Here is a 27559-nt window from a genome sequence, read left to right on the forward strand (position 1 = left end):
CAAATCATATGTACCGAGCTTGTTATATATATAATCAATACGAGGACCAGTGAGGGACTTGGTGAAAATATCTGCAAGTTGATCATTCGACCTCACAAACTTTGTAGCAATCTCTCCTGAAAGTATCTTTTCTCTGACGAAGTGACAATCAATCTCAATGTGTTTAGTTCTCTCATGGAACACCGGATTTGATGCAATATGAAGGGCAGCTTGATTATCGCACACAAGTTCCATCCGACTGATTTCACCAAATTTCAACTCCTTGAGCAATTGTTTGGTCCAGACTAGCTCACATGTTGCCATAGCCATTGCTCGATATTCTGCTTCTGCACTAGACCGAGCAACTACATTCTGTTTCTTGCTCTTCCAGGACACCAAATTTCCTCCTACTAAAACACAATATCCAGATGTAGAACGTCTATCAGAAGGTGATCCTGCCCAATCAGCATCTGAGTATCCAATGATCTGCTCATGACCTCGATCCCCAAAGAGTAACCCTTTGCTTGGAGCCGATTTTATATATCGAATAATGCGGACAACTGCATCCCAATGACTATCACAGGGAGAATTCATAAACTGACTTACAACACTCACAGGATAAGAAATGTCGAGTCTAGTCACTGTGAGATAATTTAATTTTCCAACCAGCCGCCTATAGCTTGCAGGATCGCTAAGCGGCTCCCCCTGTCCTGGCATAAGTTTAGAATTCGGATCCATCGGAGTGTCAACAGGTCTGCAACCTATCATCCCCATCTCCTCAAGAATGTCTAAAGCATATTTTCTTTGAGAAATAACAATACCTGAGCTAGACTGGGCAACCTCAATACCTAGAAAGTACTTCAATCTGCCTAGATCCTTAGTTTGGAAGTGCTGGAAGAGATGCTGCTTCAGATTGGTAATACCATCCTGATCATTGCCAGTAATAATAATATCATCAACATAGACTACCAGATAAATACAGAGACTTGAAGCAGAGTGCCGATAAAACACAGAGTGATCAGCTTCACTATGAATCATGCCAAACTCCTGGATAACCGTGCTGAACTTACCAAACCATGCTCGAGGAGACTGCTTTAGACCATAAAGTGACCGACGCAAGCGACATACAAGGCCACGAGACTCCTCCTGAGCAACAAAACCAGGTGGTTGCTCCATATAAACCTCATCCTCAAGATCACCGTGAAAAAAGGCATTTTTAATGTCCAGCTGATAGAGGGGCCAATGACGAACCGCAGCCATGGATAGAAAAAGGCGGACTGAAGCCACTTTATCCACGGGAGAGAAGGTATCACTGTAATCGAGCCCAAATATCTGAGTATATCCTTTGGCAACAAGACGGGCCTTAAGTCGATCAATCTGTCCATCGGGACCAACTTTGACTGCATAAACCCAACGACAACCAACAGTAGATTTACCTGAGGGAAGAGGAACAAGCTCCCAAGTACCACTTGTATGTAAAGCAGACATCTCGTCACTCATAGCCTGTCGCCATCCTGGATGAGACAACGCTTCACCTGTAGGCTTAGGGATGGAAACCAAGGACAAAGAAGATATAAAAGTATAATGGGGAGATGACAGACGATGATAGCTCAAACCGACATAATGAGGATTAGGGTTAAGTGTGGTCCGTATACCTTTCCGAAGTGCAATCGGTGTACTAAGAGCAGGGTCCGCAGCAGAAGCAGGGTCAGGTGCAGGACGAGAACCAGTTGAGCCTGATGGAAGACGCAAACGACGATGATAAGTCAAGAGTGGTGTTCCTGTGGCTGGGGAACTAGGGGGAACAACACTAGACTCCTCAACGGTTGGTATGGATGAAACCTCTGTGGTCGAAGGTGGAGGAGGAGCTATAGTAAACTCCTCAAAGGTCGGTATAGGTAAGACCTCAGATATATCATGGTGGTCAGCAGAGGTAAAGAAAGGTTTAGACTCAAAAAATGTGACGTCAGCTGACATAAGGTACCTGCGAAGATCTGGAGAATAACAACGATATCCCTTCTGAACACGAGAATAACCAATGAAGACACACTTGAGAGCACGAGGAGCTAACTTATCTTTCCCAGGGGCTAAGTTATGAACAAAACATGTGCTCCCAAAAACACGAGGTGGAAGAGAGTATAAGGGTGACTGGGGAAACAATACTGAATGCGGAATCTGATTCGTGATGGGAGATGAAGGCATCTGATTAATCAGATAACAAGTTGTGAGAACTGCATCGCCCCAAAAACGCAACGGAACACGAGATTCAATTAGAAGTGTGCGAGCAGTCTCAATAAGGTGCCTATTCTTTCTCTCAGCAACCCCATTTTGCCGAGAGGTATAAGGACAAGATGTCTGATGAATAATTCCCTAAGAAGTCATAAACTGCTGAAATTGAGAAAATAAATATTCTAAGGCATTATCACTGCGAAAAATGCGAATAGAAACACCAAATTGGTTTTTGATTTCTGCACAGAAACTCTGGAATATAGAAAATAACTCAGAACGATCTTTCATTAAGAAAAGCCAAGTACATCTTGAATAATCATCAATGAAACTGACAAAATAACGAAATCCCAAGGATCAACTGACTCTACTAGGACCCCATATATCAGAATGAACTAAGGAGAAGACAGACTCTGCATGACTCTCAACACTACGCGAAAAGGAGGCTCAGGTATATTTCCCAAGTTGACACGACTCACAATCTAATGTAGACAAACTAGATAAACTAGGCACCATCTTCTGAAGTTTGGATAAACTCGGATGTCCTAAACGTATGTGGATTGGATCTGGAGGATCTGTAACTAGACATGTTGTGAAAGGACTGAGTGAGTTAAGGTAGTAAAGGCCTTCTGATTCACGTCATGTACCAATTGTCTGTCCCGTACTGCGGTCCTGCATAATAAAAGAATCGTCAATAAAATATATACCACAATGGAGGGCACGAGTCAAACGACTAACAGATGCAAGACTAAAAGGACAGCCAGGGACATAAAGAACGGAATCTAGGGTGATAGAAGACAAGGGATTAGCTTGTCCAACTCCTTTTGCCTTAGTTTGACATCCATTGGCTAAAGTAACAGTGGGAAGAGACTGTGAATATACAATATTTGACAAAAGTGATATATTACCAGAGATGTGATCAGAAGCGCCGGAGTCCATGACCCATGGGCCAAGAAGTGCTAGACTGGGAAACACAAGCAAAAGAATTACCAGAAACAGAAGTATCAGTCTGAGCAACTGAGGCTACTTGTGGAGATGTCTGCTTACTTGCTCGATACTGAAGGAGCTCATTATATTCTTCTTTAGATAAAGAAAATCCTTGGTTACCTGGAGTCTCGGTCTGAGCAATGTAAGCATTTTTGGGTGGACGACCATGTAAGGAATAGCACATTTCACGAGTGTGTCCAAGTTTGTGACAATAAGAACACTTGGGTCTAGATCTTCCAAAACGACCTCCTCCTCGTCTATGCTCCATAGTTTGAGATGCCCGAACATCCATTGTCTGGGATGCAAGAACAGAGGAATCAAGTATCTGTGATGAGATCACTGGTGGACTTGGTGCTGCAGCAAGGCGGAGTAATCGAGAGAATAATTCATCAACTGTCGGGACAGACGGACTAGCCAAAATCTGGTCGCGTACTGAATCAAGATCACTAGGAAGTCCAGCGTGGGTAAGAACGAGAAACATCTTCTGTCGCTGCTCTTGTTGTTTTTCCACACTAGCAGAAACTGGCATCAACTTCTCAAATTCCTCCATGACTACCTGTACTTGACCCAAGTAAGTAGACATATCCAATTCCTGCTTCTTTAAGTTTGTCATCCGTGATATCACATCATAGAAGCGAGATATGTCATTAGTGTATAAGGTGCGTGCCTTTGCCCAAACCAAATAACATGTCTGGAATGGACGAAACAAGGGCATCAACTTGGAATCAATAGATCGCCACAAGATGCTACATAACTGAGCATCGATTTTTGCCCAAAGTGCTATTGCCTTTTCATCTCCATCGCTAGACTGTTTGATTAGATGATCTTGAACACCTTGACCTCTACACCATAACTCGACAGATGAAGTCCAAGCTAAGTAGTTTGAACCTCCCATTAAAGGTTCCGAGGTAATAATAGCACTAGAGCTTCCAGAACTCATGTTTCTAGACCCAAAAGCATCAAATCTCAAAGACATTGTTGCAAATTATTACCAAATACGAGAAAGAATCAACTGTAATCCACTGAAACAGTGTACGGAAACACAGAAACAGAATACTGAAAACTGTAGCTGCCGGAATAGTACTGTAGCTGTCGGAATAGTACTGTAGCTGCCGGAAAAAACTCAAAGTTGTCGGAATGAAATGAAAACAGTAGGGGTAGGATCGGAATTACCAGGCGACCCAACTGTTCTGAAGGAAGATTTTCAAAAAATGGCCGGAAGTGGTCGTACGCGCCGGCGCGTGAGCTTCTGGTAGCGCGTGGAGGCGCGTGAGGAGGCTGCTGCCGGAGTTTTTCACTGGGGTTTGGTCGCCGGACAGTGACGACTCTCGTGGTAGTGTTGGATTTTGCACAACACTGACAGAAATGAAGCAGATAGAAAACAGCCTTAAAAAAATACTGATTTCTCTTTCCCGGAATCGCTGGAATTTATGCACAGCGATAAGTCTCTCACAATTGCTCTGATACCATGTGAGAAGGCACGGGAGAAAATATGTTATTGATATTGGATGAACAATACAATACAAGAGGTCCTTATTTATAGCTATACTATACAAGGACATACTACTCTTCTACCAATGTGGGACAATACTACACTATATACATGCTGTAAACTAACAAAAACTATCCGCAGCATTAACTATATCTTATCCTTAAAAAAAATGGAACTACTCATTGTAGTAATCTCCACAAAATGCTGACTCAACTTGTGGATATGCCAAGCTAGTCCATGATTCACCTTAGTCAACCATCAAAATTCAAGGTGTACTTCCTTGATAAGACATGTTGGTTCATTAATTTCCAAGACACTCCTGGAATTCAGAATCCGTCCTACCAACTCCAAAATACTCATGTCATATTAAGTTCCCTCGACAGTTGTTGTAATATGAAAAACATCAAATATAGGCACAGTAACAAATTTTCTTATAAACATATGAATCAAATTCACCATATCCCCAAACCCTTAATCCATCCATTAACTGGAATGTCTCCCCTTTTACTTGGACAGAGTCAGAAAGAAAATTGTGCTTTAAACAACATCTGAAGTACATAGATAGTTGATTTTGGGTAAAGCAATAAAGTAACTCTCAAATACTTCAGCAAAAGTTGTATCTCCTACCCTATTCTAAGTGCATCTCAGGACATCCCGAGTTTACCATAATAGTTCCTGCAGTTTAATTTACTATGGCATCTATTTCAGTTTGATCCTATTCAATCCCAAAGGTAAAAGAAAAGGATGAAGTGCTCAGATATACATCACGAAGCAAAGTAGGATAAACTGATCAACAGTGCAAATATGCTGATATCAACTGATTCAAGTCCCAACCAGCACAAATTAATCAACATGCTGAAGTGAGGTGCACTGACTCAAATCCACGAGGAGCTATTCGTAGAAGGCGTAATGAAGGAGACAGAATCTGGAAAAAATCTTTATCTGGGGAAACAACTCGCACCTGTATTAATAGTAGAACAAGCAACAAACACATCAGCTAGATAACAAAGTAGAAGGTATCAGGGTTCTTAAGATATAATTTCATATTCTACAAGAAATGCTTGTCCACATTTTTTTTTTTGGGGGGGTGGGGAGATTAGTAAGTAAAATCGACCACATTGGATGTTCTCAAAAATCAAAGAAATGGACTGCAGATAAGCGGAAGAAACTCTGCAGCACAAATTTTGGGTATACTGTGTAAACAAACGAGCATATCAACGTAGAGATTATCTAGAGTCTAGACACATCAATGCTGAGAGATCATGAAGATCTGATAATTGAACAACCGTTAATCTCAAACTAAAAGATACTTGCTTCCTCTCGCAGTTATTCAAACACATGCCTACCCTTCAAAAATCACTGATATTCTACTCCAGCTACAGATACCACCTGTCCTATTTCTCTTACTTTCTTCAACCACAAGTATTGGATTGTGGCACGTGACACAAGTGGCCACCTAACACACGTCTTCCATGTTATAGTTATATTTCAAATTTTGTTTTTGGTCATCAATAGAGCGTTACTGATCACTACTACAATTTTTACTTTTATCTCAAAGTGCTAGTTAGATTTCTTCTTTGTACCAAGACTTGTTAAGATTTAAATAACACCCCCCCGAAAAGTAGAATTTGTTGGAGTGCTTGTGTGTTGTTGGGCGATAAATGCCTATGGATGGGCGTGTGCACAAAGAGACTAGGCCACCATGGTGAAGATGGGGCTGCAGGTGAAGGGTTTGCAATGGTGGGAATGGGTGGAAAACGTTCCCACATCTGCTCCACTCCCAACCTACTGCCATATTCCTATTCATTTTTCCTCTGGATTCCATCAGTTTTCTTTGGAAAAGAAACTTTTGCCTTCTAACATTTCAAAGAGAAGACAGGCCTGTTGAAGGCAAATGAAAATACTGTAAGATGAGGTCAAGATAATATTTCAACAACACCAGTCAGAGAAATTCTAAATAGACTCGAGACTCTTTTCTTACACCTATACAGTTTTTTTTTTTTCATTTTTTATTATTTTGTTTGAGTGGCTCAACTTGGATTCTAGCAGTTACGGTTGACATAAGATGAAAGGCTGAAAAGTATGGGTATGAAATGCTTTATGTCAGGTAATTTTGTACCCGCTTAGCAATTTAGAAAGATTCCTTATCTACCTTGAATCCAGCATCAACGCTCCTAACAGCCAAGGTTCCAATAACATCATCAGCTTCAACACCTGGCACCTGCTTAAGAAACAAATGAACCTAGCATCTTGCAAGCTTAGAGGATTGATCTTTGACCCAGTACTCGACGAACCTCACCTCAATCACCTTGACAGACATGGCCTTAAGGGAAGCTTTCAAAAATTGAAGTCCTTGAACAATTGTATCAGGTGTTGGAGGACGATTGCTTTTGTAAGAGGGGTACATATTGTGACGAAAATTCAGGCCTATGCAAAATAATCTAGAATATTAAAAATGGAACTATTGACAAGAGAATAAAGCTTCAAATGACTTTGGCTAACACGTAAGACCTAAATTATCAATGCGATCTGCAATGTTATCATAGTGATTTATTAAAGGCCTTATCCCACAAAAGAAAAGACTGATTTTTTAAAAGCAACACTTGCACTTTTGGAAGTTATATCTCCTATATGTACTATTCAACAGTTACTACTTCCCTTTTCTTTAGAAAATTTACCAATACTATAATGCACATGTAAATTTCTTCTCTTTATAAGCCATGCACTTTCTATTATCTTGCAACAAGGAAGTTCATATATCTAAAATCACATCAACTGGCAAACCATAGAAATAAAAGAACCTTCCTGAGAACAAACTTCACTTTCAGAACTGGAATAAACTTGATTATCCTATCGTTTCCAGAAAGAACTTTTACCAACGTGAATACCTAAGTTGTATACTAACATCAAAACTCTCACTGTTAACAATAGGTAAGTGCTCAACCAAGCCACTTCCAAATAAGAGCTTACATCTTCCCTCTCCTTCCAAAACAAAAGGAAGTGAACAAAAAAAAAATTGAAAAAGTGAAACAAACATATCTTCTAGCATCAAATTATTAAGAGAAAAAGAATTGACATTATGGTACAGCACAAGAAAATGACATGAAGTAATCATCACGAAGATTCAGAAATTGATATACCGCATTGCAGTTTATGTTACGTACTTACGGACAGTGTCCAACTGGGATAGGTTTGTAACAAGTTTTTATCTCATACATAAGATACTGTTGGAATCTCTTAAATCTCTAGCTGCCATCAGAACCAAAGAAACCCTCTCACTTGGCTCTCAACATAGTAAGCTTCAGAAAAGGACAAAAGAAGAAACATACCTTTTGCAACAAAATTTTGTTTGGTTGAAAGAGATGTATGACCAAAGGGAAATCCTGTAAGGATTTGATTTGACAAACATTATTAAGAGAAACTCGCTTAGTCCCAGTTATTATGAAAAACTTTCATCAATTATTGATGATGTGTAGATCAACACAATACTAGCCAGAGGCGGATCCAGGATTTAAAGTTTATGGGTTCCTGTAGCGACCTTAAATAAATATACAATAAGTAAATGGGTTCACAATCAAATATTTATGGATATTTAGTGGATTTTGTAATATATATACAGGGTATATCCAAAAGCTACTGGGTTCCCGGGAACCCACATGTAATAGGTTGGATCCGCCCCTGTTGCTAGCAAAATTGTATCAAAAAACCGGTGTCCAAGAAACAATCTCAAGAAAGAAATCTGAATTTCACAAAATATATCCCAAGAAGATATTTAACTGTTTAAGACGGAAATTCCATTATAACTATCAAGAAATAAGTAAAAAGATAATACACACTATCTGCACTTTATCGTCTGCACTATCTAAGGTTCAGCAACTTGCCAGCCGAACTTTCCAAGGTTGCACTATGTATCTAAATTCTGAAAGTTATTGCACCTTACTATCATTATCAGACATCTTTTTAGCATATTTAAGCAGTATCATTGATCTCTTTCAAAAAGAAAAGTGAGTACGGACGCTAGTTGATTCAAAATCCAAACAAAAAGAGCTATCAACTTATATTATTGCAGCGACAGTAATGATTCACGGTCAGATATGTGTTCCAGCGTTTTAAAGAAAGTTGGGACTCATATCAGGATTTGCCCCGGTGTGAGGTAGCATTTAAATGCACCAAGGTGGCCATGGGGACTTGAGTCTCATGGAACTAACTCCTCGAGAAATGGGCTTGCCTCGTACCTGCTTTACACTTTGTGTTGTCCACCTCGTACACCTCTAGAACGTCCTTTACATGTTCTAAATCTTGGATTGTCCATCCTATACATCTCAAAATTTTCTTCTTTTTAAGAATTCTTTCAAAAAAACTCGAACTTATGTGATATGTTGTTATTTTACCCCACTAAGGGATTAGATATGGAGAATTGGGACTGAGTAATAGGCACTTTGGAGATGGTAATAGCGGAAAAATATGGCACACATGTAGGAGGTTGAAGGACTGAAAACATCACTTTACTTATGGACTTGGGTAATGAGGGAGCACCATATAAGGATGGGAGGAGTTCAGCAGCAACGCCACTTACATAAGTGAAAATGTATGTGAATTAGTTTCCCTAAGCGTCACCTACGCTTCGGTCTTTCGTATATCGAGTTAGAGGGAGGAAGCAATTAATCAGGTATATGGAAATAAAACAAGAGGTGCAGCATGGGATACCTAAGATTCAGGAGAAACTTACAAAACTGGGTGGTAGAGGAACCACAGAGAATGATGGAGGTACTCTACATATAGAATATCACACAATTAGATCAGGATTTAAGAAAGTGGAAAGGAAGAGGAAATGGCTCCTTTACACCAGGCTATTGAAGAGGGAGGACTGAGCATACCTATACCTATCAGTTTGGATTGTCTGAGTAGATAATTAGTCACTTTTCTTTTGTCATTTCAAACCTTATCTTCAAATAAAGCACTCACTTTTGTAGAGCAAAATTTTATCGCCTTAGATAACAACGCAAACGAGGACAACATTCTCGTTTGACTTCGAATTTTGGGTAAAAAGCTAGAGATAACAAAGATGCAACAATTATCTAGAGCTTAAATGGCCAAATGCGGTTGCAAAGCTTGGATAGTAAACTGTCAACCTACACAGTAAAGATGAATTTACCATGGTCCTTCCGCGATGACATAAAAAATGTGTTAACTTGTCCCAACAATTCATATGAACCTTGTGAAGAAAGTTTTAAGAAAGTAAAAATAAAGGGAAAACGAGGCAATAATTCCAACAGCAGCTGGAAGAGCTTTGCTTTTGCTTTCAACATGAGCTCAATATCAAAAAATAAAAATAACAAGTTAAAAGGGAAAATCACTTCTTTCCTTCATCCTGATATAAGGAATGACAAGACTGAAAATTTGAATTGAAGTCACAAATTCTGAATAACATACTGCTTTTGATAAATAACATTTCAGGATTATAACTATATCAAATGCTTTAAGAATAACAAGAGAGAATTGTATCGATAAAAATGAGATAAGCAAGGAAAAACATACACCAAAACTGCATAGGCTCTGTCTAATCAAAAAGTGATACGCATGAAACGATGGCGATGCAATTAGAGGAACTCTACGAAAAGCTCAAGACATAATGACAGAGACGAAAACTGAGAATGGTCAAAGAGAAAGAAATTATACAATAACGACTCTTACCGTCATGATCAAAAACAACCTGCAAAGAATGCAACTTAAGTTAGAGGATGAGACTATATGTCACAGTAAGTGCCCAAAAGAAAATGATCAAAGAAATTGCATAAAAGAAGTCAAATGAAGAAGATATTATGAAGAGACTCCCATCCAGCGACAGAATCTATGGATCGGCCATCTAACAGAATTGAGTTCAACTCCAAATAGAAATTATGTGGCTTAACCCAGGGGACAAATCCGTGAGATCTTTTGGGCCAATGCGGACAATATGTGTCATGAGCTTGGGTTGTGACAAATATGGTATCAATGTGGCGCAAACCTCACCGAGGACACTAAGCCCCTTAACGGGGTGTATGTGACGCCACTGATGGGGGGGTCAAAGAAAGGATTAGCAAGCTTCTAGGTCTTTTGTAAGACATAACACGAGTTCACATGGTACTTGCACTTTTCGGCTCGATGATGGTATAGCTAGATCATTCCATCCATTTATATTTTGGGTTGTGTTTTACCATGATACCAATATTTGAAATTCATTCTTTTATTTTGTGATTTGTATAAGTAATTTATTAAATGCCGTAAAATATAATTGTTTGCCCTGTGGTAGAGGAAATGTTTCCTTTCTCTTTCATATCATTGCCTTCAAACATTAAAAAGTCTCCAACTAAAGGTTAAAGCATCCGTTTGGCAGTAAATATAGTCAATCGACATCCACAATCCCAAAAAGTAAAGCAAAATAGGAAAGGCCTAATTACATCATAAAGACATCCCAAATTTCTAAATTTTAAAAAAAATCCCAAAAACAACATAGAAAAAAAGTACAGCATATGAATCCTTGATCATCATACAGTAAACCTTTTCCTGGACAGAATTTTATATGTGAAGGATACAGATTTCTGCGTCCCCGTGAGCTTCACATGGAGAATATAGAAACTGATAGACAATACTCACTAGAAAAGTGACATCAAGATGAATCACAATGAGATAAGTTAGTTTGATCTTTATTAGCTTTGATGATACTTGCCTATATGATAGGTGGTGTATGCTTGAAGAAGTCACTGGATTGAACACTTGATTGTGGTTGAGTTGAACGTTACTATCATTTTAGTTGTTTTCCCCCATTTACTTGATATATTAATCACATGTCACTACTTTTGCTGGATGAAACAAGTGTTATGCGTTATGAATGGACTCTTTGTCCTTCCTTATTGTGATGTGTGGATCTATCATAAGTGTATTTATTTTATGATAATCGTAGTGTCCGGGCCAACTTGCGCGCATCATGGCTAATTCCACGGGATACCTGCTACCTCCCACCAGCAACAGGTACCAGTTAACTCTGTCCACTAAGACTTGGACATATGGGAAGAAGTCACCTACTATTTTTGCCTCCGCTAGGATTTGAACTTGAGACCTCATGGTTCTCAACCCACTTCATTGACCACTAGGCCACACCCTCGATGCTCTATCACAAGTGTTTTTATATGATGATGGGAACAAATATGGTTAAAGAGTTTTTGTTCAAAGTCATGTTGGCTAGAATAATTTGTAGTCAAATGATTCTTATGAAATGTTCTGAGGCTTTACACCTTGTGTTCTTTTGATTACAAGTCAATATTTGGGAACAAATCTTTTTTGAAGGGAGGGAGATGACTATAAATAGATCACGAGCATACATTATTTGAAAAGACCGGGGAGCTCTACGAAGAGTTGACCAACTTTGACTATGGGTTTGACCAAGGGTTGATCACGGTTGACCACGTTAGATCAACATTAGAGACTTAAGAGAGATCATACATTGCCCATATACATGCCCCATTGCCACACGACCCATTTTACTTAGTTTAGGCTTTTCCTTGTTTTATGTATTCGGACTTGAGCCTTAGCCCATTAGCTTACTTAGCCAAATGGTGAGTCTTTTAGTTTTAGTTTTTGGATGATATGTTTATGTGAGTCTTTTTGGAGACCTTATTGAGTTCTTGAAGAGCTCCTTGGATTGCCATTGAAGGTGTAGATCTTATTTGGTAATCTTCTTCTCTTATCTTTAATATCTTTGGGTCAATTGTTACGTAATTAGGATGTAATTAGTGTTATAAACTAATTGTAGCCTAATTCTATCAAATTTGGTATCAAGATCCTTATCATTCTTTATCTTCTTCTTCCTCTATTTTCTTTTTTCTTTTTAGGATTTCTCTTGTTTGCTATTTCTTTCGTCGTCATTTGATATAGAGAACCAGGACACACCAATGCACAATGTTCACAGGGCGGTCTACGAGCATCTCGTATTTGATTTTGCTGACTTCAACTTCATTAAAAATAGATTCCAGCCATTCTTTCCCTTTTCTATTATCAAGTAATTTGCAAAGCTCCTGAAGAAAGGTTCATATTTATACCATGCCTATTAGGGATAAAATATGCATTTAAGTTGTATCCAGTCTTGACCATCTACTAAGCTTGTATTTATGATGTAATGAGGTTTTATGGGAAACTATTTTTCCACAAGGCTCTTTGAGTTCTTGCATTTGAATGTAAGTCTGGCTTGGGCCCATGCAAAACGTGCTTTGCATGGGCTGCTACATCTAGTATTTAGCTAAGTCTACACCAAATACCACCAAGAAGGATATTCATTAAGAGATGGAGTTTGACAATTCAAATTAGCAAAAAGCATCACCAGAAAAATCTCGACAGTTTCTTTTCTTTTTTTCTCTTGATAAGTCAATCAAAATTTTACGAAATAAATATAGATTGTTGCCAATACAAAATTATAGAAATGCCTTAGCTCATTTACTCAAATTCAACTAATACTAGCGAAGATACTAATTACTTAGACTTCCTCCACAATCACTATCAACTCAAACATAGCATACATGTATAACTAAGTGGGATGTAGATAAGCAAATTGCAGGTATGCAACACGCATTTCCTAGCGTCTTCCGGCCAGGATAGTAAGACTAAAATATTGTTTCTCATATATTAAACACCTTTTGGAAAGAATTTAAAGTTCTTTGTTGATTTGTATTACTCCCTCCATTCCAATTTATGTTATCGTGTTTGACTGGGCACAAAGTTTAAAAATAAAAGAAAGAAAGACTTTTGAAACTTATGATTTAAATCAAAATATAGAAATTTATGTGGCTATAAATCATCACATTAAGGGTAAAATAGGAAGTTTAAAGTGAAATTATACTAAATAAGTAAATATAGAGAGTTATCATTTCTTGGGACTAACTAAAAAAGAAAGTGTGCCATATAATTGGGACAAAGGGAGTATCTAATTATGATGAAGTGGGATCATATCAGATCAGATCAGTTAGAAAAGTTTCTGATAGTGTTGATTCGTATTATCTGATTAATGACTATATGAGAAAGATCAGAAGAGTTAGGAAACTTTTAAATTCTTAGCGATTATATTTAGATTAGAATAAACTCTTAATTCTAGACTATCTAGAATTAACGGATTATTTTTCTTTTTATTGATCTTTTTTCCTATAAATTATATACTCTTTGAATAAATAAAACATACTATTCCAATACCAAAACTTTCATAGTATCAGAGCAATACCTGTTTCTTTATCAGTTCATGGCTAAAACAACCTTTACTGGGCAAAGAATCCCAGTGGCAACAACAGAAGTCGATGGTTCTGTTAGTGCAATCCCAGCTGAGACTACCATGAATCAAAGCAGCGATTCTTATCATTTATCCATCTCATTTATCCTTTCAACTAACGTCCCATAAGTTGAATGAAAAAAGTTATCTGGAGTGGGCACAATATGTTCGATTAGCGATTGATGGCCAAGGAAAACTTGGGCATTTGACCAGTGAAATCAGGAAACTTGAAGCTGGATATCCAAAGATGAATGCCCAAAGGTTCAAAAACTAATTGGTGATTGCGTGGCTTCTAAACTCTATGGAACAAACAATAAGTAAACCATACTTAGTTTTGCCCACTGCAATGGATGTATGGGAAGCTGTTAAAGAAACCTACTTTGATGTAGAAAATGCTTCTCAAATTTTTGAATTAAAAATTAAGCTTTGGAAAGCTAAGCAGGGAGAAAGACAGGTGACCATCTATTACAATGAAATTGTTTCATTATCGCAAGAGTTAAATCAATGCTACAATGATGAGTGGGAGTGTCCTACGGATAGTGTGAGAGCAATGAAAAAGTAAGAAAACGACACAATTTATCTTTAGAACTTACCTAAACTTAAAGGTAAGTTTTACAGAGCGGTTATTAGACCGACTATGTTGTATGGGGCAGAGTGTTGGCCAGTCAAGAACTCTCATGTCCAGAAGATGAGAGTAGCAGAAATGAGTATGTTGAGATGGATGTGCAGGTATATCAGGACTGATAAGATTAGGAATGAAGATATTCGGGTCAGGATAGGAGTGGCCTTGGTGGAGGACAAAATGTGCGAAGCGAGATGGTTTGGGCATGTGAAGAGGAGAAGCACAGATAACCCAGTAAGGAGGTATGAGAGGTTGTCCTTGGTGGGTCTGAGGAGAAGTAGAGATAGGCCAAAGAAGTATTGTGGAGAGGTGATTAGGCAGGATATGGTGTTGCTTCAGCTTACCGAGGACATGATCCTTGACGGGAAGGCATGGAGGTCGAGAATTAAGGTAGAATGCTAGTAGGTAGTCGAGAGTGTTTCTTTCCCATACCAATAGTATTAGTGTTAGTCTTGTATACTATTATTGTTAAATATCTATTACTGCATGTAGTTCCTTTCGTTTCGTTTTCTTATTATCTTGTTGTTATTCTGCTTGTTGCTAATGCTTTCTTTCCATCTTTCCTTGTGTCGAGAGTCTATCGGAAACAGCCTCTGTACCTTCAGGGTAGGGGTAAGGTTTGCGTACACATTACCCTCCCCAAACCTCACTTGTGGGATTATACTGAATTTTTTATTATTGTTGTATCTATTCCTTGCGGGATTATACAGAGAATTTGATGAAGATCTCAAATCCTTGGAAAAAAAACATTGCCTTCTTTGCATGAAACTTTCTCAAAAATAAGAAGAGAAGAAACAGGAGCAACATTAGGTTGAAATCAGATCCTAATCCGGATCCAAAAGGAATAGATTCTTCCACACTTGTAGCTGCAAAAGGGAGATGATGACAAGAAGAAGAAACCCTAGTGTGATTTCTGTAAAAAGCACTAGCACACCCGCGAAACATGTTGGAAAATTACGGGAAACCTCCAAACCGGAAGAAATAAAAGGGTTGACAATCATGGCAGCCAAGCATTCCAAACAACCAGCGAAGAGCTGGGGAAAAAGTCTTCAAAAGTGGCTCCGTTCACCGAAGAGCAATTAAAGCTCTTGCACAAGCTTCTTGAGAATCAACTCCAAATCAGTAAATAAAGTCCTTCCAACCTCTCTTATTCTTTTGCCCAAACAGGTATTGTACCCTTTATTTTTTCTAAGTACTCACTCAAATGGTGTAACCTCCTAAATCTTGATTCAGGAGCTAGCTATGTTGCTCGGACTCTCCAAAAAAGTGTTGCCGCACCCGTGTCGGATCCTCCAAATATGCACTAAATTTGGAGGATCCGGCATACACCCACCAACATTTTTGAAGAGTCCGAGCAACATAGGGAGCTAGTGAACATATGACAGAAATTTTTCATTTTTTCTCTACTTACTTTGTGCAGGGACAAAAAAATCCGAATCTTTTTCAACAATTACCGGGAAAAGGAACTATCAAACTGACTCCTTCCTTGACCCACCTTGATGTCCTTTATGTCGAAATTGACTTGCAATCTTGTGTCAGTTTAGTATCAATTACAAAATTAACCCAATCACTCAATTGTCGTGCAAAATTTGACTCATTTTGTGGTGAAGTTCATAGCAAGGTCTTGAAGAGGATGATTGCAATGCTAAGCAATCGGATGGTCTTTATTTTCTTGAGGATAACAACAATTCAGTAAACAATAATTCATTTTGTTTGAACTTTGTTTTTACTGAGAGTAAGTTTATGCTTTGGCATTGTAGGCTTGGTCGTCCTGGTTTTATTATCTAATGCATTTGTTACCTCAATTGTTCACGAACAAAAGCCCTTCTATTTTTCGGTGTGAATTTTGTGAAATGGAAAAACATCAACGTTTTTTTTCGCTCATCATCATGCCTCAAAACTATTTAAGATTATCCAGAGTGATGTTTGGCGACCGTCTAGGGTTTTAACAAATTATGGAAAAGAATGGTTTGTGAATATATTGATGTGATCACTAGGCTTAGCTGGGTTTAGCTATTGAAAGATAAAACAGAGGTAAAAAAGGTGGTCCGAGGTTTTTTATGCTATGATTGAAACTTCAAGAGGAAATCCAAATTTTTAAGAATCATGGTGGCTAAGAGTTTTTCAATGAGCAGTACGGAATTTTTTCAAGAATAAGGGAATAATTCATCAAAATTCTTATCGTGACACCCCCCCAAACAAATAGGGTTTTCGAGAGGGAAAAAATAGGCATTTAGTGGAACTGGAACCTTAATATTTATGGGGAGAAGCTCTTTTGACTGCCACCTATTTAATAAATAGGATGCCATCTAAGGTTCTTAGTTTTATAACTCCCTTTAGCCTATTCAAAGAGAAATTTACTACATCTATGCTAACTACTGATTGGCCATTAAAAGTGTTCGGGTATAATGCTTTTGTTCACAACCATGATCATATAGGAGCAAACTAGAACCACGTGCAAGAAAGAGTAATTTTGTAGGCTATGCCAAAAGTTAGAAAGGGTATAGTGTCATGATCTAAAATCAAAAAAAGATTGAGGTTACTATAGAAATTACATTTTTGAAGCCCAACCTTTTCTTTTGGCACTCGTCTGCAAGGGAGAAATTTGTAGAAGAAGATTCTTTTTGCAATGATGAAGGAATAAGTCAAAACCAAAGAGATCTGATTTACCTGTGTACCTAAATGTGGGTGACAGTAATCTAGGAAAAATAAGGAATGAAAATGTGATCTAGGAAAAATAAGGAATGAAAAATGTTGTAGATAATAAGGACCTGAATTCTGAACATACAAAATCAAAGCATAATCTGGTTAACAAAGAGAACGTTGAACATACAAAAGAGCAGCCTGTTACGAGGAGAAATGTGGGAAAAGAGACCAAGAACTCTCAACATGGTCGGTCATCCAGTGGAATAGTATATTTTATTCATTCAAAGAGTATATAATTTATAGGAACTAGCCAATCAATCAAAAGGAAAATAATCCCTTGATTCTAGATAGTCCAAAATTAAGAGATAATTCTAATTCAAATCTAATCCCTAAGAATCTGAAACTTTCCTAACTCATCTGATCTGATATGACCTCATATGATCATAATCAGATAATACAAATCAATACTCTCCCTCAAGTTGGTACATAGATATCCAACATGCCTAACTTGCTCACAAGACCTTCAAATCTCGGGTTAAATAACCCCGTAGTAGAGATATATGTTGTGTGTTGGCACAAATAGTAAGCACACACTTCCTTCTTTGAGCTTCTCCTTGATGAAATGTCCATCTACCTCATTATGCTTTTTTCTATTATGTTGAACTGGATTATAGGTTATACTTATGGCAACTTTGTTGTCGCAGTATAGCTTCATCGGTAGAGTCATAGGTCTTCGTTGTTCCTTTATCATTTCTTAAGCCAAATCATTTCACAAACTCCAAGAGCCATGGATCTGCACTCCGCTTCTGCACTACTTCATGCCACAACACTTTGCTTTTTACTCCTCCATGTCACGAGATTTCCCCAAATAAATGTACAATACCTAGAAGTAGACCTTTTGTCAGTAGAGGGCCCTGCCAATCTACATCCACTATATGCCTCAAACGCTCCTTTATCGCTATTTTTGTATAACAATCTTTTTCTCGGTGAGCCTTTCAAAGTATCTCAAAATTCAGTAGACAGCCTCTTGATGTTCTTTTCAGGGAGAATGCATAAACTGACTGACTAAGCTTATTGCAAAAGCTATATCAGGACGAGTCTGATAGGTAGATTATCTTCCCTACCAATCTCTGATATTGGCCTTTGTCAATCGAATCTCCTTCTTTATTCCCGAACTTCACGTTTGGATCAAGAGGAGTTTCTATGGGTGGCACCCTCTCATTCCTGTTTCTTTTAACAAATCCAATACATATTTTCTTTGAGACACCATTATTCCTTCCTTTGATCCAGCCATCACCATGCCAAGAAAATACCTCAAAGGTCCCAAGTCTTTGATTTCAAATTTTGATGCTAATTGATCCTTTAGGTTCTTCATTTCAGTTGAGTCATCTCAACGTAAAGTATGATGTCATCAATATACACTATAAGGATTGTTATTTTTCCTTGTAGTGAATGTCGAATGAACATTGTGTGATTTGCTTGTCTTTGAAAATATCCTAAACCTTTGACAAACTGAGCAAATTTGTCCAACCAAGATCTAGGAGATTGCTTTAGACTATATAAAGACCTTTTAAATTTACATACCTTTGCCCCGAATCGGTTTTCAAAGCCCGGTGGAGGAGTCATATAGACTTCCTCTTCAAGTTTTCTATTCAGGAATGCATATTTTACATCTAATTCTTGAAGGGGCCAGTCACGGGTAGCGGCAACAGTGAAAAGGACTCTACTAGGATTCAGCTTGGCTGCTGGAGCAAATGTTTCAAGGTAGTCGATGTCGTAGGTTTGAGTAAATCCTTTAGCTACAACATACGCCTTATACCTTTCCAATGACCCATCTGACTTGAATTTAATGGTGAAAACACGTGTTTCCCTTTGTTTTCTTTCCTCGTTGTAAATCCATCATTTCCCAAGTCTCATTTTTTTCTAGGGCCCTCATCTCTTCTAGAATTGTCCCTCCATTCAGGAACATTTAAAGCAACCCGCACATGCTTTGGTATCTCCAAACTAGATAATCGAGAAAGAAAAGCTGAAAAGGAAGAGGATCATTTTTTTTATGTGACACAAAGTTCGACATGGGGTGCTCAATGACTTCTCTCACACATTTTCTTTTAGCTATAGGAAGATCAAAATATGAAGAGGAGTCCTGAAACAATGGTAAAGTTGTGTCCTTGTGACATATAGGTCACGAGTTCGAGCAGTGGAAGCAGTTAATAATGCTTGCATTAGGGTAGGTTGTCTACATTACGCCCCCTAGGGTGAGGCCCTTCCTCAGATCCTCCGTGAATGCAGGATGCTTTATGCACCAGAATGCCCTTTTATAGGAAGATCAAGTTATGAGGGAACAAGAGATGTATCGGAAACAAACTTGTTTGAAATGTATCAGAAACAAACTTGTTTGAAGCACTACATGGAATCTCATTACCTGGAATTTCATTCTAGTCTTGTGGATGCCAAAACTTTTCTCTTGTTTATTCTTTCAAAATAAAACCAAAAGTTCATAAAAGTTAGTTACTGCAAGTTGATAATAGTATAATACAATCAAATCTGAGTAGTCTTCAAAAAGCACTAAGTGGCAGCAACAGCACCAACTGTACAGTATAGACTACTAGAGCAGTACACTCACAACCTAAACAATCCAACTTTTCCAGTATTTGTTTGCAGATCTAACTCAAATTTCTTGAGCAAATGCAATTTGTCACCAGGAATGGTGCAAGATCAAGAAGGCCAAGAATCCATCCAAGATTAGGATTTCTTTTCCTTGAAGATTAAGATTTCTTATTTCTTGTTTCCTAGTAATTTAATTCTTATTTTAGTAGGATTATATTCGTAGTTCTAGTCCAACTAGGATTGTTAGTTGGTATCCCATCCTTACTAGAATTCTCTTTTCTATTTTAGTTAGGATAGATTTTTCTTACCCTTATTCTTATTCTAGTTTAATTAGAATTAGTTTTTCTTAACCTCATCAATTTTACTCCTTATAAGGCCTATTTAAAGGGCTCAATATGCTAAAAATAATGATGGGTGATTAGTTTTTCTAAGCTATTGCTTCAAAAACGTGATTTACTTTTTATTTCACTGTTCTTCCTTTATTCAACGCTTCTTGCAATCTTGCGGGATTGAAGAACATGTGGGTGAGGTTTCTTTTCATCTTACATTCCTTTAACGTGAGTTTTTGAAGAACGCTTTCGCTAGTTTTGTGAAAAAATTTAGCGGGGCGCTTTTGTTTTTCTCTCTTCTTTGTACTTGAGAGGTGCAAAACCTTGAAAGTACATCAATTTGGTATCACAGCACAGGTTCCAGATTCGAATTCTTGACTTGCTATCTTATTCATCGTGTCACCAAATAAGAAAATAGCAAATTTGTGATCCTCTTCAATGGATCTTCAATTAAAAATTAAGAAATTAAGAACTACAGTCCTTGAGCGAGACAATGAAGAAATTAAATTGCAGCTAAATAGCTTGATGGAATCAATACGGCATATGACTGAATTGGTTGAAGGTTTGGTGCTTCAATCACCACATAACATACCAGTGCTACCGCCACGTCTACCACTTCGGTATTCACCAATTCAACCGTATAGATCAAGATATATTTAGCAAGTTGAAGAGGTTGAAGCCGACCAAGGCATAAGAGTACCAATGCACCATGCCCAATATGATAAATATTCAGATAATCAAGGGAATGAAGAGGACAAAATTGATGAAAGACCAATATCAAAGAGATGAGAAACATGCATTGGATCCAAAACTTGAGGAATTACCACCAAAGTTTTATGACGATCCATTGGATTATCCAGCCATCTGTGTCGTTGACTTTTCGTCTTTCAGAGATGCTCAACACAATATTGACTTGATTGTTGACTCAATCATCCCAAACAAGTCAGCATATTGTGTTAATCCTAAAGTCCATAAAAATATGCATGAACAAGAGGAAAGATTACCCAAAAGGGAGTGCATAATGGAGAGTTTGAGTCCATATATTGGAGAAACAAGATGTCTTCACGTCATAAATATGTATGGCTATCATCAAAGTGACTAATGGCGTACAAGCGATGCAATTGATGCATTCCCAAGAAGAGCGTTGATCTCCATGCTTAATTCAAAGTTAGACATGGAGTTGGCTAAGTTTCATGAAGTTCTAACACCAATAACTTCATATTGTCAGTTGAAGTTTGATAGTCAATATAGAAAGATTACATAGAGAAGGCATGGTAGAAAGTTGAAACTTAGAAAGTGGGATTTAGTTCGATCACATGCTAAGTTTTCTTACAACGTGAAGAAGCTCTATGATAAGCTAGCAAAGTGTAACTTGAAACCTGGTGAACATTGGGTCCTCATTATTTATTATAGCAAATCTTGCGCCATTTATGAAAGTTGTTAGACTCGAGGACGAGTCTTTTTCAACCAAGGGAGAATGATGCAAGATCAAGAAGGCCAAGAATCCAAGAAATTCAAGAAGTCCAAGAATCCATCCAAGATTAGGATTTCTTTTCCTTGAAGACTAAGATTTCTTATTTCTTGTTTCCTGGTAATTTAATTCTTATTTTAGTAGGATTATATTCGTAGTTCTAGTCAAACTAGGATTGTTAGTTGGTATCCCATTCTTACTAGAATTTTCTTTTCTACTTTAGTTAGGATAGATTTTTCTTACTCTTATTCTTATTCTTATTCTAGTTTAATTAGGATTAGTTTTTCTTAACCTCATCAATTTTACTCATTATAAAGCCTATTTAAAGGGCTCAATATGCTGAAAATAATGATGGGTGATTAGTTTTTCTAAGCTCTTGCTTCAAAAACGTGATTTACTTTTTATTTCACGGTTCTTCCTTTATTCAACGCTTCTTGCAATCTTGCGGGATTGAAGAACGTGTGGGTGAGGTTTCTTTTCATCTTACATTCTTCTAACGTGAGTTTGAAGAACGCTTTCGCTAGTTTTGTGAAAAACTTTAGCGGAGTGCTTTTGTTTTTCTCTCTTCTTTGTACTTGAGAGGTGCAAAACCTTGAAAGTACATCAAGGAACGATAAAGAAGTAAAGATGACAACAACAATCCTATTGGCTAATACTGAAGAGTATTTTGACATTAATATAAACAGAGAATAAAAGGTGCTTACCACTACATGTGAAGGAAGAAATTCCAGAACGTCAATAATCTGCAATATAAGCATGTTGGCTAGATCAATATATGAACCATAAATAAAAGAAGACGACCGCTGTAGATCTATACAGTAGATCCAAACTAATTCAAGCAACTACAGAAGAGCTAAATTAGCGAGTCGCTTGAGTTAAAATAAGAAATTTAAAGTTTTCTGGGAATTCTTAATTTCTGGATTCACTACATTGTTTTATGAAAGTTCACCCTAGTATTAAACAAGCATGGAGGAGTTCCTTAAGACAGAAAACATCTTCATTTACAAAGGCGTCTAAGGTTTAAAGGGTAATCCCGCAATGTAGATACGAAATTGCCTAACTTTGCCCATGTTAAAATATCACAAGAAACATCAGGAAGCTAAAGGAGCAAAGACTTACAAGTGACAATGCTGTAAATATAGTCAGTACCCAATCTCCATTGCCATCAGCGTGTGAAAGATGACCGTGGTGCAGTTTAGCTGCTCAAAACATAAAGAAACAATTATCACTAAATGTAGAAGATTTCACCAGACATGGAGAGGAAGAACACATGTCCATATCTAATGGGATTATCTATATTCCAATAAGCTCATGATAAAAGGTCTAGCTTTATCAAGTTAGCAAGTGAAATAACACAAAATTCTAATTCGCACTAACTTTACTCCTCCCTCGTCAAAGTGTTCTATAATTTGCTTCTTTCAGTTTTCCAATTCAAGAAGCTTAACTATGTATCAGAAGCAAAATATGCATACTCATTGATGTCTTAGCCCTGTAAATTACTTCTTCTTTTTATGAAGTAAGAGATATTATAAAAAGCATCAAGAAGATGCAAAAGAGCACTGTCCAGGTGCTAATACAAAAGATGATATGTTAGCTCTGTACAGATGGTCCTATGCTAGTGTTAGGGAGCTAACATAATCCAAAAATAATTCGGGGGAGCTAATAGGGGAGAGGTTACTCCAGCTATATAACAAAACTATACAATTAGCTTTCAAAGAGTAATTTGGAGTTGCTAAACCCTCAAAACATCTTCTATTCCTTTCTGTCCAAATAGCCCAAAAAATACATCCAGGAATCATTTTCCAGATCTTGCTGATGGATTTACCAACTTTCCATAGACTCCAACTACTATAAGCATCTTTAATACTCTCTGGCATCACACAGTTGAGTCCTAAAACTGAAAGGAACATATTCCAAATATCCGTAGCAACTGGACAATGCAAAAATAGATGTCTGTTTGTTTCAAAATCCTGCTGGCACATGTAGCATCTATTAACTATGGGAATACTCCTTTTGCAAAGATTATCTTGAGTGAGGCACGCTTCCTTCAATGCAGTCCAGCTATGACATATAACTTTGGGGGGTAATAAAAGGGTAAATTACTGTAAAAACTGTATCAACATAAACCAAGTAGAAGAAACTTCCGGCATTGTAAGTCAGTCGGGCAGTCAAGCACAAAAAAGCCTTCGACTTATGCCATCTAGCAAATCGGATATGGCTTAAAAAGAAATTTAACATAATAGATAAAGTTGGACTATGAGTAAGTACATTCTAAAGATGTTAAATCGTCATCTTTAAATCATTTTGCAGAAAGCCTCATCAGCTAATAGAATTTGGATCACGTTATTAAAGTCCCCCGCAAATAGAAAAAAGAAAAAAGATGATACGGAATGAGAAATGAAGGTTAGAATAGGACGAAGAGGGAAACGACAAATTAGCACTTCATAGGTCTATTAATGATGATAACATACTTCATGTTGACAACTTGCATTTAAGAATATTAACTTTCCGTCAACCTATTTTTTGAGACTCTGGCCTAATGGCATTAGAGCAATGCTTTACACCAATGTTGGATTTCATTGTCTAGTACCTCATCTTATATCAATATGTGAAATAATTGATATTAAGCTTTAAGCAATGCACCATGACCACAAGATTTAATACTAAAGTCTAAGAAAGAAGAGCAAATTTCTCCATGATATGCCGGTGAGCTCTCTCTTGAGTTCTACCAAATACCAAGCACAAACAAACTCAAACCTCAAGTAGAGACCTCAGTACAAAATAAAAAGCAATTAAAGAAGTAAATTCTGATAAAGGCACATAAAAAAGAAAGTGATTGATAACTCAAAATGGCAGTACCATACTTAAGAAATCTTGTTTCTCTTATCCACCCAAAAAAGAAAAAGGCCTCTTGCTAACGCTTTTGCTTTTCTTGGTTTGGGCCTTTAATCCCATACAATCCTCCATATATAACCAAAGGTTTTTGTTCTTCCTATACCCAACAAATGCCTCGTCCACAGAAAAGGAAAGAGAAAACAAAGGAAAAGGAATTATTTTTTATATATAAAGGATTCTTTTCCTTTTTCAGTTTGATAAAATAAGTGTAAAATTCCTTTTCTCTTGACCCACCTACTTAGTGACTAAAGTAAATAGGCTGATGTTTTAATCTCTGTTCCATTTATCTCTTTATTTCCTCTCAAATCAGATATAGGAAAGAAAATGATCTTCATTCACTTCTTTCTTCATTTTTATTTCTATCTCTTGTTCCTTCCTTTCTCTTTGTTTCCCTCTTCTCCAAATAACCGGTTAACAAAAAAAAGTATTTCTATGCAAGTTGCAACGCGAAGAAAACAAGTTTCAGCATGACAAATACTTTTTTCACAAAATAGTAACTAATGTGAAGGTAGAGGCTCCTACGGAGAGTAATTGGGACCATCAAAAATATTGGGAGCTCGAGCAGGTAAATATTGCTCCACTATTGATTAAGAAACTTTCAAATTTGTAGTTGTTAGCTGAAGATAAATTCCTACTACTTCTCACTAGCAATGGAACTTCAAAGAGTATGCATCTACCCTGTGAAGTCCTTTAATTGGAGACTCAGCACTTTTGTGAATGTTTTGTTTCTTATGTTTTAGAATATATTGCAGGATTTTCTGCTGTGATCACTTGATTTCATCGTACTTCTGTTCTGTGAAGAATTCATACATCCGTCATTAACTGAATTATCAGTGCTTTATTCGTTCCTAAAGGAACTTACAGATACTTGATCTTTCCAACCAAAGATTTATACAAGGTACGAGTTCTATTAAAGTGATGCATAAATTTCCCCACATACAAGGCGTACACAAAAATGTCATTCTCCAAGAGATTATATTAACTCATTAAGAAACTTTAGTATTCTTCTTTTCCTGAATCTTCTTCTTTTTCCATCTATTGATTTGTCCACTTGCTTTTGTCAATTCTATTCTTCACTTAGGTCCACCCCTCCCCCCTCCCTCTGTGCCTTAACTTTCTATGTTCTCATATTGCAGAAGCAATCAAACAGAATCTGTCATTAAACACCATTCAAATTTCAAGCATTGCAAAAATGCATTTTGGCATGGCTTCTATAAGACCTAAAATCTACTTCAATATACTGAAACTGTTCAAATATTGTATAACAATTTCTCCATTATTGGAAATTATGGTTATCAAGATAAGAAATGCAAAGCAAAAGCAGATTTTATTGATTATATATAGTTGATGCTTTGTAGATCTAATACATCACAAATACCCACAATCAATATCCAAAGTAGGATGAATACGACAATCAATGATACAGACAAAAAACATACCAAGCAGCCGGTAATAAGCTCGGTAAATTATTGAGGTTCCGTCAATGAGCATGACTCTGCCATTCGAAGGATCAAGATTGGGCGACTTAATTTGAGTATGGGGAAAATCAAAAAGCACATTTCTACGTAACAGTTGCTCTGTTTCAACATTATTAGCAGAAGAAACGGCTCTGCAGTAACCCTGACAAATTATAATTAGTGCTTTAATGTTGAAAAGTACAAGGGACTGAAGATAAAGACTAATGGAAGCTTTTTCTATTTACCCTATTAAGAGGAGATGTCGATAAAGAACAAATGGGATGTAACTTTCTGAAACGGGAACTACTGAAATTGCCACTAGGCAACTGAGCAAACCATATCTTTTTACTCCCTAAGTGAAAGAGAGTCCTCAAACAATGTGACAGTTGATGACATGCCATGTGCTCTGAAACTTGCTCCCTTATTACACTTCAACTTCAACAAAATACTCTGAAAATCCAGAAATTAAGTTAAAAGTTTCGAAGATAACATTTACAAATATTCAAAACGTTTCACATTATATCAGCTACTGAGTGCATACTAATTGACAATATATATGCTGAACAACCACAACTATAAAGTTCAATAAAATTTTCTGCTACAAATGGCGTATACACTAAGTAGTGATGAAGTAGAAAAATTTAGGTTTGGTCCCATTTGAAAATAGCAAAGGAATTATGTAAATCCACCACAGTAATCAAGAAAATATATCCACCAGGAGCAATTGAACTTTCAAGGGAATTTAATCTCACCTTTTTCACCTGGGATATCTGCTTTACAAGAGCAGAGCCATTTGGATTACAGACCGCGAACACGGTCTCTTTTTTCTTCCTTCCGAGAAAAATGGTCCTTATGTTCAGGGTAGGTTCAAAAATAATAAGTGAACATTTTTGGTATTTATTAAATACTAGCAAGCGGCGCCTTAAAGGTGCCACTATTTTTTATTTTGCCACTTCAATTAAGGTTTGTTCTTATTAATTGCTCATATGGACAAAAAAGTATTTCTCAAGTTTCCTATATGCATATATTTATATCTATATTTATATCTATATATCTATATCTATATACTTATATATATATTATATATATATATATACTATATTAAAAGTACGAAAGTTCTTAACGAAATATTGTTCGCCTTTTTTATCCTTCAAAAATAGACGTTACATTGGACAAAACAGTCATTTATAATTTTTCTAATATTTAGGACTTTAATTATTTCACTAATACTTAAGAGTTCAAACTTAACTAAATTTGATGTATTACACTTTTCCTTATTTGATTTATATGATATATAATCATATTTGTCAAAGATGATATACAACCATACTTGTGAAAGAAGTCCACGTTTGTAGGATAAAATCTTTCAAAAAAAAAAAACAAATTTAACATAGTTATAATACAAGTTTTTGGGTTTCGAACATCTTGGTAGATTTAGGAATACTTTTTGTTAATAAAATGATTAGTATAATTCTAAAATTTTCAGGACATCTAAGATGTGTGTATTCTCATTAAATATTAAATAATAGAAGAAATTAAAATCTGAAGTGTAGGAA

General features: G+C 36.9%; 1 protein-coding gene across 6 annotated transcripts in view; it reads right to left on the reverse strand.

Annotated features, from left to right (window-relative positions):
- The window catches only part of LOC108945758 (uncharacterized), a 63003-nt gene extending 36104 nt beyond the window's left edge, over window positions 1–26899 (reverse strand). For 3 of the 6 annotated variants that reach the window (XM_070177372.1, XM_070177374.1, XM_070177370.1), the window contains exons 1-10: window positions 26756–26899; window positions 26249–26451; window positions 25986–26166; window positions 22771–22850; window positions 22356–22394; window positions 10379–10397; window positions 8014–8067; window positions 6984–7111; window positions 6837–6905; window positions 5560–5645 (exon numbers count right to left, since the gene is read on the reverse strand). In XM_070177372.1, the coding sequence (XP_070033473.1) occupies window positions 5560–5645; window positions 6837–6905; window positions 6984–7111; window positions 8014–8067; window positions 10379–10397; window positions 22356–22394; window positions 22771–22850; window positions 25986–26166; window positions 26249–26404 (812 nt within the window). In that variant the 5' untranslated portion in view covers window positions 26405–26451; window positions 26756–26899. Of the gene's footprint in view, window positions 1–5559; window positions 5646–6836; window positions 6906–6983; window positions 7112–8013; window positions 8068–10378; window positions 10398–22355; window positions 22395–22770; window positions 22851–25985; window positions 26167–26248; window positions 26452–26755 lie in introns of those variants that run through there. The other 3 variants (XM_070177371.1, XM_070177373.1, XM_070177375.1) reach the window with 3 other exon arrangements.
- Between the last annotated feature and the right edge of the window lie 660 nt (window positions 26900–27559).

The sequence above is a fragment of the Nicotiana tomentosiformis genome, chromosome 6, assembly GCF_000390325.3.
Source record: "Nicotiana tomentosiformis chromosome 6, ASM39032v3, whole genome shotgun sequence".
NCBI lineage: Eukaryota > Viridiplantae > Streptophyta > Magnoliopsida > Solanales > Solanaceae > Nicotiana > Nicotiana tomentosiformis.